Genomic DNA, 12,556 nt, shown 5'->3' on the forward strand with positions numbered 1-12,556 from the left:
GACAGATGGATAGAAGGATGGACAGATGGATAGAAGGATGGACAGATGGATAGAAGGATGGACAGATGGATAGAAGGATGGATGGATAGAAGGATGGATAGATAGAAGGATGGATAGATAGAAGGAAGGACAGATGGATAGAAGGAAGGACAGATGGATAGAAGGAAGGACAGATGGATAGAAGGAAGGACAGATGGATAGAAGGAAGGACAGATGGATAGAAGGAAGGACAGATGGATAGAAGGAAGGACAGATGGATAGAAGGAAGGACAGATGGATAGAAGGAAGGACAGATGGATAGAAGGAAGGACAGATGGATAGAAGGAAGGACAGATGGATAGAAGGAAGGACAGATGGATAGAAGGAAGGACAGATGGATAGAAGGAAGGACAGATGGATAGAAGGAAGGACAGATGGATAGAAGGAAGGACAGATGGATAGAAGGAAGGACAGATGGATAGAAGGAAGGACAGATGGATAGAAGGAAGGACAGATGGATAGAAGGAAGGACAGATGGATAGAAGGAAGGACAGATGGATAGAAGGAAGGACAGATGGATAGAAGGAAGGACAGATGGATAGAAGGAAGGACAGATGGATAGAAGGATGGACAGATGGATAGAAGGATGGACAGATGGATAGAAGGATGGACAGATGGATAGAAGGATGGACAGATGGATAGAAGGATGGATGGATAGAAGGATGGATGGATAGAAGGATGGATGGATGGATAGAAGGATGGATGGATGGATAGATGGATAGATAGAAGGAAGGATGAATAGAAGGATGGACGGATGGATAGAAGGAAGGACAGATGGATAGAAGGAAGGACAGATGGATAGAAGGAAGGACAGATGGATAGAAGGAAGGACAGATGGATAGAAGGAAGGACAGATGGATAGAAGGAAGGACAGATGGATAGAAGGAAGGACAGATGGATAGAAGGAAGGACAGATGGATAGAAGGAAGGACAGATGGATAGAAGGAAGGACAGATGGATAGAAGGAAGGACGGATGGATAGAAGGAAGGACGGATGGATAGAAGGAAGGACGGATGGATAGAAGGATGGACGGATGGATAGAAGGATGGACGGATGGATAGAAGGATGGATGGATGGATAGAAGGATGGATGGATAGAAGGATGGATGGATGGATAGATAGAAGGATGGATGGATAGATAGAAGGATGGATGGATGGATAGAAGGATGGATAGAAGGATGGATGGATGGATAGATGGATGGATAGAAGGATGGATGGATGGATAGAAGGATGGATGGATAGAAGGATGGATGGATAGAAGGATGGATGGATAGAAGGATGGATGGATAGAAGGATGGATGGATAGAAGGATGGATGGATAGAAGGATGGATGGATAGAAGGATGGATGGATAGAAGGATGGAGGGATAGAAGGATGGATGGATGGATAGAAGGATGGATGGATGGATAGATAGAAGGAAGGATGGATAGAAGGATGGACGGATGGATAGAAGGAAGGACAGATGGATAGAAGGAAGGACAGATGGATAGAAGGAAGGACAGATGGATAGAAGGAAGGACAGATGGATAGAAGGAAGGACAGATGGATAGAAGGAAGGACAGATGGATAGAAGGAAGGACGGATGGATAGAAGGAAGGACGGATGGATAGAAGGAAGGACGGATGGATAGAAGGAAGGACGGATGGATAGAAGGAAGGACGGATGGATAGAAGGAAGGACGGATGGATAGAAGGAAGGACGGATGGATAGAAGGAAGGACGGATGGATAGAAGGAAGGACGGATGGATAGAAGGAAGGACGGATGGATAGAAGGAAGGACGGATGGATAGAAGGATGGATAGAAGGATGGACGGATGGATAGAAGGATGGACGGATGGATAGAAGGATGGACGGATGGATAGAAGGATGGACGGATGGATAGAAGGATGGACGGATGGATAGAAGGATGGACGGATGGATAGAAGGAAGGACGGATGGATAGAAGGAAGGACAGATGGATAGAAGGAAGGACAGATGGATAGAAGGAAGGACAGATGGATAGAAGGAAGGACAGATGGATAGAAGGAAGGACAGATGGATAGAAGGAAGGACAGATGGATAGAAGGAAGGACAGATGGATAGAAGGAAGGACAGATGGATAGAAGGAAGGACAGATGGATAGAAGGAAGGACAGATGGATAGAAGGAAGGACAGATGGATAGAAGGAAGGACAGATGGATAGAAGGAAGGACGGATGGATAGAAGGAAGGACGGATGGATAGAAGGAAGGACGGATGGATAGAAGGAAGGACGGATGGATAGAAGGATGGACGGATGGATAGAAGGATGGACGGATGGATAGAAGGATGGACGGATGGATAGAAGGATGGACGGATGGATAGAAGGATGGACGGATGGATAGAAGGATGGATGGATAGAAGGATGGATGGATAGAAGGATGGATGGATAGAAGGATGGATGGATAGAAGGATGGATGGATGGATAGATAGAAGGATGGATGGATAGATAGAAGGATGGATGGATAGATAGAAGGATGGATGGATGGATAGATGGATGGATAGAAGGATGGATGGATGGATAGAAGGATGGATGGATGGATAGAAGGATGGATGGATAGAAGGATGGATGGATAGAAGGATGGATGGATAGAAGGATGGATGGATAGAAGGATGGATGGATAGAAGGATGGATGGATAGAAGGACAGATGGATAGAAGGAAGGACAGATGGATAGAAGGAAGGACAGATGGATAGAAGGAAGGACAGATGGATAGAAGGATGGACAGATGGATAGAAGGATGGACAGATGGATAGAAGGATGGACAGATGGATAGAAGGATGGACAGATGGATAGAAGGATGGATGGATAGAAGGATGGATGGATAGAAGGATGGATAGAAGGAAGGACGGATGGATAGAAGGAAGGACGGATGGATAGAAGGAAGGACGGATGGATAGAAGGATGGACGGATGGATAGAAGGATGGACGGATGGATAGAAGGATGGATGGATACAAGGATGGATGGATAGAAGGATGGATGGATGGATAGATAGAAGGATGGATGGATAGATAGAAGGATGGATGGATAGATAGAAGGATGGATGGATGGATAGATGGATGGATGGATGGATAGATAGAAGGATGGATGGATAGATAGAAGGATGGATGGATGGATAGATGGATGGATAGAAGGATGGATGGATGGATAGAAGGATGGATGGATGGATAGAAGGATGGATGGATAGAAGGATGGATGGATAGAAGGATGGATGGATAGAAGGATGGATGGATAGAAGGATGGATGGATAGAAGGATGGACGGATGGATAGAAGGAAGGACAGATGGATAGAAGGAAGGACAGATGGATAGAAGGAAGGACAGATGGATAGAAGGAAGGACAGATGGATAGAAGGAAGGACAGATGGATAGAAGGAAGGACAGATGGATAGAAGGAAGGACAGATGGATAGAAGGAAGGACAGATGGATAGAAGGAAGGACAGATGGATAGAAGGAAGGACAGATGGATAGAAGGAAGGACAGATGGATAGAAGGAAGGACAGATGGATAGAAGGAAGGACAGATGGATAGAAGGATGGACAGATGGATAGAAGGATGGACAGATGGATAGAAGGATGGACAGATGGATAGAAGGATGGACAGATGGATAGAAGGATGGATGGATAGAAGGATGGATGGATAGAAGGATGGATGGATGGATAGAAGGATGGATGGATGGATAGATGGATAGATAGAAGGAAGGATGAATAGAAGGATGGACGGATGGATAGAAGGAAGGACAGATGGATAGAAGGAAGGACAGATGGATAGAAGGAAGGACAGATGGATAGAAGGAAGGACAGATGGATAGAAGGAAGGACAGATGGATAGAAGGAAGGACAGATGGATAGAAGGAAGGACAGATGGATAGAAGGAAGGACAGATGGATAGAAGGAAGGACAGATGGATAGAAGGAAGGACAGATGGATAGAAGGAAGGACAGATGGATAGAAGGAAGGACAGATGGATAGAAGGAAGGACAGATGGATAGAAGGAAGGACAGATGGATAGAAGGAAGGACAGATGGATAGAAGGATGGACAGAAGGATGGATGGATAGAAGGATGGATGGATAGAAGGATGGATGGATAGAAGGATGGATGGATGGATAGAAGGATGGATGGATGGATAGAAGGATGGATGGATGGATAGAAGGATGGATGGATAGAAGGATGGATGGATAGAAGGATGGATGGATAGAAGGACGGATGGATAGAAGGACGGATGGATAGAAGGACGGATGGATAGAAGGACGGATGGATAGAAGGACGGATGGATAGAAGGACGGATGGATAGAAGGACGGATGGATAGAAGGACGGATGGATAGAAGGACGGATGGATAGAAGGACGGATGGATAGAAGGACAGATGGATAGAAGGAAGGACAGATGGATAGAAGGAAGGACAGATGGATAGAAGGAAGGACAGATGGATAGAAGGAAGGACAGATGGATAGAAGGAAGGACAGATGGATAGAAGGATGGATAGAAGGATGGACGGATGGATAGAAGGATGGATAGAAGGATGGACGGATGGATAGAAGGAAGGACGGATGGATAGAAGGAAGGACGGATGGATAGAAGGAAGGACGGATGGATAGAAGGAAGGACGGATGGATAGAAGGAAGGACGGATGGATAGAAGGATGGACGGATGGATAGATAGAAGGATGGATGGATAGAAGGATGGATGGATGGATGGATAGAAGGACGGATGGATAGAAGGACAGATGGATAGAAGGACAGATGGATAGAAGGACAGATGGATAGAAGGACAGATGGATAGAAGGACAGATGGATAGAAGGACAGATGGATAGAAGGACAGATGGATAGAAGGACAGATGGATAGAAGGACAGATGGATAGAAGGACAGATGGATAGAAGGACAGATGGATAGAAGGACAGATGGATAGAAGGACAGATGGATAGAAGGACAGATGGATAGAAGGAAGGACAGATGGATAGAAGGAAGGACAGATGGATAGAAGGAAGGACAGATGGATAGAAGGAAGGACAGATGGATAGAAGGAAGGACAGATGGATAGAAGGAAGGACAGATGGATAGAAGGAAGGACAGATGGATAGAAGGAAGGACGGATGGATAGAAGGAAGGACGGATGGATAGAAGGATGGACGGATGGATAGAAGGATGGACGGATGGATAGAAGGAAGGACGGATGGATAGAAGGAAGGACAGATGGATAGAAGGAAGGACAGATGGATAGAAGGAAGGACAGATGGATAGAAGGATGGACAGATGGATAGAAGGATGGACGGATGGATAGAAGGATGGATGGATGGATGGATAGAAGGATGGATGGATGGATGGATAGAAGGATAGATAGATGGATGGATGGATAGAAGGATGGATGGATGGATGGATGGATAGAAGGATGGATGGATGGATGGATGGATAGAAGGATGGATGGATAGAAGGATGGATGGATGGATGGATGGATAGAAGGATGGATGGATAGAAGGATGGATGGATGGATAGAAGGATGGATGGATAGAAGGATGGATGGATGGATAGAAGGATGGATGGATGGATAGAAGGATGGATGGATGGATAGAAGGATGGATGGATAGAAGGATGGATGGATAGAAGGATGGATGGATAGAAGGATGGATGGATAGAAGGATGGATGGATAGAAGGATGGATGGATGGATAGAAGGATGGATGGATGGATAGAAGGATGGATGGATAGAAGGATGGATGGAAGGATGGATGGAAGGATGGATGGAAGGATGGATGGAAGGATGGATGGAAGGATAGAAGGATGGATGGAAGGATAGAAGGATGGATGGAAGGATAGAAGGATGGATGGAAGGATAGAAGGATGGATGGAAGGATAGAAGGATGGATGGAAGGATAGAAGGATGGATGGAAGGATAGAAGGATGGATGGAAGGATGGATAGAAGGATGGATGGATGGAAGGATAGAAGGATGGATAGAAGGATGGATGGATAGAAGGATGGATGGATAGAAGGATGGATGGATAGAAGGATGGATGGATAGAAGGATGGATGGATAGAAGGATGGATGGATAGAAGGATGGATAGAAGGATGGATGGATGGATGGATAGAAGGATGGATAGATGGATGGATAGAAGGATGGATGGATAGAAGGATGGATGGATAGAAGGATGGATGGATAGAAGGATGGATGGATAGAAGGATGGATGGATAGAAGGATGGATGGATAGAAGGATGGATGGATGGATAGAAGGATAGATAGATATATAGAAGGATGGATAGATCTCTCAATTTCCGCCTTCTCTGTACTCGCCTCCATAGCGTTGGTCAGCATTCTTGTTAACCGGAATGGGATCTTCTCTGGAAACTTCTCCCTGGTCATGGCCACCTTAAAAAACAAAACATAACTACTAAATACTTTTTCACATCTGCTGCTTCATGCACACGGGGGAGGGACGGGCGACGCTGCACAGCCGCGGGAGGGACGGGCGACGCTGCACAGCCGCGGGAGGGACGGGCGACGCTGCACAGCCGCGGGAGGGACGGGCGACGCTGCGCAGCCGCGGGAGGGACGGGCGACGCTGCGCAGCCGCGGGAGGGACGGGCGACGCTGCGCAGCCGCGGGAGGGACGGGCGACGCTGCGCAGCCGCGGGAGGGACGGGCGACGCTGCGCAGCCGCGGGAGGGACGGGCGACGCTGCACAGCCGCGGGAGGGACGGGCGACGCTGCACAGCCGCAGCCGCGGGAGGGACGGGCGACGCTGCACAGCCGCAGCCGCGGGAGGGACGGGCGACGCTGCACAGCCGCAGCCGCGGGAGGGACGGGCGACGCTGCACAGCCGCAGCCGCGGGAGGGACGGGCGACGCTGCACAGCCGCAGCCGCGGGAGGGACGGGCGACGCTGCACAGCCGCAGCCGCGGGAGGGACGGGCGACGCTGCACAGCCGCAGCCGCGGGAGGCACGGGCGACGCTGCACAGCCGCAGCCGCGGGAGGGACGGGCGACGCTGCACAGCCGCAGCCGCGGGAGGGACGGGCGACGCTGCGCAGCCGCGGGAGGGACGGGCGACGCTGCGCAGCCGCGGGAGGGACGGGCGACGCTGCACAGCCGCAGCCGCGGGAGGGACGGGCGACGCTGCACAGCCGCAGCCGCGGGAGGGACGGGCGACGCTGCACAGCCGCAGCCGCGGGAGGGACGGGCGACGCTGCACAGCCGCAGCCGCGGGAGGGACGGGCGACGCTGCACAGCCGCAGCCGCGGGAGGGACGGGCGACGCTGCACAGCCGCAGCCGCGGGAGGGACGGGCGACGCTGCACAGCCGCAGCCGCGGGAGGGACGGGCGACGCTGCACAGCCGCAGCCGCGGGAGGGACGGGCGACGCTGCACAGCCGCAGCCGCGGGAGGGACGGGCGACGCTGCACAGCCGCAGCCGCGGGAGGGACGGGCGACGCTGCACAGCCGCAGCCGCGGGAGGGACGCTGCACAGCCGCGGGAGGGACGCTGCACAGCCGCGGGAGGGACGCTGCACAGCCGCGGGAGGGACGCTGCACAGCTGCGGGAGGGACGCTGCACAGCTGCGGGAGGGACGCTGCACAGCTGCGGGAGGGACGCTGCACAGCTGCGGGAGGGACGCTGCACAGCTGCAGCCGCGGGAGGGACGGGTGACGCTGCACAGCTGCGGGAGGGACGGGTGACGCTGCACAGCTGCGGGAGGGACGGGTGACGCTGCACAGCTGCGGGAGGGACGGGTGACGCTGCACAGCTGCGGGAGGGACGGGTGACGCTGCACAGCTGCGGGAGGGACGGGTGACGCTGCACAGCTGCGGGAGGGACGAGTGACGCTGCACAGCTGCGGGAGGGACGGGTGACGCTGCACAGCTGCGGGAGGGACGGGTGACGCTGCACAGCTGCGGGAGGGACGGGTGACGCTGCACAGCTGCGGGAGGGACGGGTGACGCTGCACAGCTGCGGGAGGGACGGGTGACGCTGCACAGCTGCGGGAGGGACGGGTGACGCTGCACAGCTGCGGGAGGGACGGGTGACGCTGCACAGCTGCGGGAGGGACGGGTGACGCTGCACAGCTGCGGGAGGGACGGGTGATGCAGTAGAGCCGCCGCTGCATCCTCACGGGATGTGGGGTTCCTGGTGTTTGCAGCCATCGTCACGGCTGACCGGCCCTCTGCGATGTGATGTTTATCCGCCATCTGCTTCCCGTTAGGCGCCCGCTCCCTGACTCGTCTCTGTGACATTATTATTATTATTGGCCATTTAACGTCCTAATCCGATTTAGCCGAGACACGCAATCAGGGGTCCTCATATATCGCTGGTGTCCGCAAACAGTCAGGAAACGACGTCACCACCATGGATGTGTGTACAATGATCATCTAGCAGAAGAACTACAACCCCCAATGTGCGATGCAGGCCGACAGCCATACACAATGGTGGTCCTGCGGCTGAGACCCCCAATGATCATCTATCATCATCAAGAGGCTGTGACTTAATTTTTCCTGCAGTGACGATGAATGGAAACAAAGGGACTGTCCAATATTAAATACAAGGAAACAGCGCCACTCTCGCCTCGCGGGAGCCGCCACTGTCAGTTCTCCCTGGAGATGAACAGCTGCCGGAGGTGTCACCGGCGGACTCCACTCTTCCCATAGAGAACTCGTGAATGTTGGGCCGGACCGAGCTTCATGTGTATGGGGCGAGTCAGGAGAGACTCTGATGTGTACGGATAATAATCACCTCGAAGCAGTCTCCGAAATCGATGTGAAGGATTTTCCCGCTGAGACGATCCAGCATCAAGTTAGAGGATGTCTGCAGAGAAATTACAGGAATCAGGAACGTTCCCCTCCTCCGATATCCCTGGGCCCTATATATGTACAGTATATACATCCCCTATATACAGTACAGTACGAACCTGTCACCCAGACCGAGGATGTACCCGACCATGGACATCACCGCCAGGGACCGAGTGTAATTCGTTCTTCTGTCAAACCAGACCTGGAAAAAAAAAGTAACAGCAGCATTTACACGGCGCTGCCAACAAAACGCGTCTGATGATGGCAGCGAATATGGCCGCGGAGATCAGTTACTGATCAGAGGGCGGAACCCCAGAGGCTCGCTCAGAGGGCGGAACCCCAGAGGCTCGCTCAGGGGGCGGAACCCCAGAGGCTCGCTCAGGGGGCGGAACCCCAGAGGCTCGCTCAGAGGGGCGGAACCCCAGAGGCTCGCTCAGAGGGCGGAACCCCAGAGGCTCGCTCAGAGGGCGGAACCCCAGAGGCTCGCTCAGAGGGCGGAACCCCAGAGGCTCGCTCAGAGGGCGGAACCCCAGAGGCTCGCTCAGAGGCGGAACCCCAGAGGCTCGCTCAGAGGGCGGAACCCCAGAGGCTCGCTCAGAGGCGGAACCCCAGAGGCTCGCTCAGAGGGCGGAACCCCAGAGGCTCGCTCAGAGGGCGGAACCCCAGAGGCTCGCTCAGAGGGCGGAACCCCAGAGGCACGCTCAGAGGGCGGAACCCCAGAGGCTGGCTCAGAGGGCGGAACCCCAGAGGCTCAGAGGGCGGAACCCCAGAGGCTCAGAGGGCGGAACCCAGAGCTATCACCCATTCACCTGTCCTTTGGATACAACCTTTTATGATGGGGGTGGATATAAAGGTAAAGGAGGGTCTCCTACCTCTGAACTCGGACTCTTCAGCCACAGCAGCTTGGCCAGGTCGTCGCCGGCGGTGTTATTCACGGCGTGCTCAAACACCTCCACCTTCTGCATGAGGGTGAGATGATCATAATCCGGAGCCATCTACAACCAAGGGAAGGAAAAGGCTTTAAAGCTCCGCCATTGTTCTGGCACAACTTTCTGGGTCCTCAGCAGGACTTCGTCCCCGCTCACCCTCAGCATGATGCGATGCTCGATGTTCAGGAGGATCTTCTTCTTCTCGCGGTAGTCTCGTATTAGAGCGTGTAGAGTGTCGCAGTGTGGGACCCATCCGATCAGCCCGGAGTTAGTGGACAGAGGGATGACCGCGTACCTCTGAATACTGGCGAGAACAATAAAAGCCTGATTCCCCTCCCCGTACAGCGCATGGTGCGGGTGGTATCGCGGGACGGTTACGCAGGACAGTATCGCAGTCCGTACCTCAGGTTTTTGCGCAGAGACGCCGGGTCGTTGGCGAGAAGCGTGTTGACCAGTCCAAAGAGCTGCATCACCCGCTCGTCCTGCCGCAGATCCTCGTGTCCTTTCAGCAGAACATGAACTCGTGCCCATTGCTCCCTGTGAGGGCGAACACATGTCATCATCATCACCGATGGTCCAGGGGGCAGGAACCCCATCTTGTTTCATTTCGAATAGAATGTGAACCCCCTTAAAATATACATAACCTTGTACCGATAAAGTCTTATTCTCAATCCTCCCCAGAGCTGCATTCAGAATTCTGCAGCTTACAGTCAGTCACTGCAGCAAACTGCACCCACCCCCCCCCCCATTTACATGGGCTCTTATCTCCCCATTTTTTTGGGTAAAAGTGTCTGTTAGGGGCTTAAAAAGGTTTGGTGATGAAATTCCACCTGTCTGATCCTTCTCTCCCCAACATCATCTGCTAAGGGAGAACCTGGGGCCCCCATACACACCAGGTGGTCGGGGGTCCCACTGAAATGGACGGGTTAGGTCGGTGTTCATCTTAGTTGGTGCTTCCTGATGCAAAGTATCGGTGGTCTCATCAGACCCACATGGCGATGTGAGGCTTCTCCTACAATTTAGGACTTGGAGCAGCCATTATACATTTAGGCTCAGACTATACGGTGACTTTGGTTGTCACACACAGGGAGAAGAGGAGCCCCGCGAGGACAAGAGGAGCCCCGCGAGGACAAGAGGAGCCCCGCGAGGACAAGAGGAGCCCCGCGAGGACAAGAGGAGCCCCGCGAGGACAAGAGGAGCCCCGCGAGGACAAGAGGAGCCCCGCGAGGACAAGAGGAGCCCCGCGAGGACAAGAGGAGCCCCGCGAGGACAAGAGGAGCCCCGCGAGGACAAGAGGAGCCCCGCGAGGACAAGAGGAGCCCCGCGAGGACAAGAGGAGCCCCGCGAGGACAAGAGGAGCCCCGCAAGGACAAGAGGAGCCCCGCGGGGACAAGAGGAGCCCCGCGGGGACAAGAGGAGCCCCGCGGGGACAAGAGGAGCCCCGCGGGGACAAGAGGAGCCCCGCGAGGACAAGAGGAGCCCCGCGAGGACAAGAGGGAGCCCCGCGAGGACAAGAGGAGCCCCGCGAGGACAAGAGGAGCCCCGCGAGGACAAGAGGAGCCCCGCGAGGACAAGAGGAGCCCCGCGAGGACAAGAGGAGCCCCGCGAGGACAAGAGGAGCCCCGCGAGGACAAGAGGAGCCCCGCGAGGACAAGAGGAGCCCGCGAGGACAGAGGAGCCCCGCGAGGACAAGAGGAGCCCCGCGAGGACAAGAGGAGCCCCGCGAGGACAAGAGGAGCCCCGCGAGGACAAGAGGAGCCCGCGAGGACAAGAGGAGCCCCGCGAGGACAAGAGGAGCCCCGCGAGGACAAGAGGAGCCCCGCGAGGACAAGAGGAGCCCCGCGGGGACAAGAGGAGTCCTGCAGGGAAAAGAGGAGTCCTGCAGGGGGGCGGCAGCAGGAGAGGAGTCCTGCAGGGGGGGGGGGCAGCAGCAGGGCAGGGAGAGGAGTCCTGCAGGGGGGGGGGGGGCAGCAGCAGGGAGAGGAGTCCTGCAGGGGGGGGGGGGGGCAGCAGCAGGAGAGGAGTCCTGCAGGGGGGGGGGCAGCAGCAGGGAGAGTTGTCCCGCAGGGGGGGCAGCAGCAGGGAGAGGAGGAGTCCCACGGGGGGGGGGGGGGGCAGCAGCAGGGAGAGGAGGAGTCTCACGGGGGGGGGGCAGCAGGGAGAGGAGGAGTCTCACGGGGGGGGGGGGGGGCAGCAGCAGGGAGAGGAGGAGTCTCACGGGGGGGGGGCAGCAGGGAGAGGAGGAGTCTCACGGGGGGGGCAGCAGGGAGAGGAGGAGTCTCACGGGGGGGGCAGCAGGGAGAGGAGGAGTCTCACGGGGGGGGGCAGCAGGGAGAGGAGGAGTCCCACAGGGGGGGCAGCAGCAGGGAGAGGAGGAGTCCCACAGGGGGGGCAGCAGCAGGGAGAGGAGGAGTCCCACAGGGGGGCAGCAGCAGGGAGAGGAGTCCCACAGGGGGGCAGCAGGGAGAGGAGTCGTCCCGCAGGGGGGGGGGGCAGCAGCAGGGAGAGGAGTCGTGCCCGCAGGGGGGGGGGGGGGGGCAGCAGCAGGGAGAGGAGTCGTCCCGCAGGGGGGGGGGGGCAGCAGCAGGGAGAGGAGTCGTCCCGCAGGAGGGGGGGCAGCAGCAGGGAGAGGAGTCGTCCCGCAGGGGGGGGGGGCAGCAGCAGGGAGAGGAGGAGTCCTGGGGGGGCAGCAGCGAGAGGAGTCCTGCAGGGGGGACAGCAGGGAGAGGAGTCCTGCAAGGGGGACAGCAGGAGAGGAGGAGTCCCACAGGGGGGGCAGCAGCAGGGAGAGG

The 12,556-nt window shown here is 55.4% G+C and overlaps 1 protein-coding gene across 1 annotated transcript in view; it reads right to left on the reverse strand.

The window, feature by feature from the left end:
* Positions 1–12,556, reverse strand: part of MTOR (mechanistic target of rapamycin kinase) — a 36,529-nt gene that overhangs the window by 13,986 nt on the left and 9,987 nt on the right. Inside the window, 8 exon segments of the mRNA XM_073655450.1 lie at positions 6,349–6,423; positions 8,780–8,851; positions 8,951–9,037; positions 9,708–9,830; positions 9,921–10,068; positions 10,167–10,275; positions 10,278–10,301; positions 10,658–10,776. Of these exon segments, the coding sequence (XP_073511551.1) occupies positions 6,349–6,423; positions 8,780–8,851; positions 8,951–9,037; positions 9,708–9,830; positions 9,921–10,068; positions 10,167–10,275; positions 10,278–10,301; positions 10,658–10,776 (757 nt within the window).

The sequence above is a fragment of the Phyllobates terribilis genome, unplaced genomic scaffold (assembly GCF_046119375.1).
Source record: "Phyllobates terribilis strain yellow unplaced genomic scaffold, ASM4611937v1 Scaffold_12__6_contigs__length_324123572, whole genome shotgun sequence".
NCBI lineage: Eukaryota > Metazoa > Chordata > Amphibia > Anura > Dendrobatidae > Phyllobates > Phyllobates terribilis.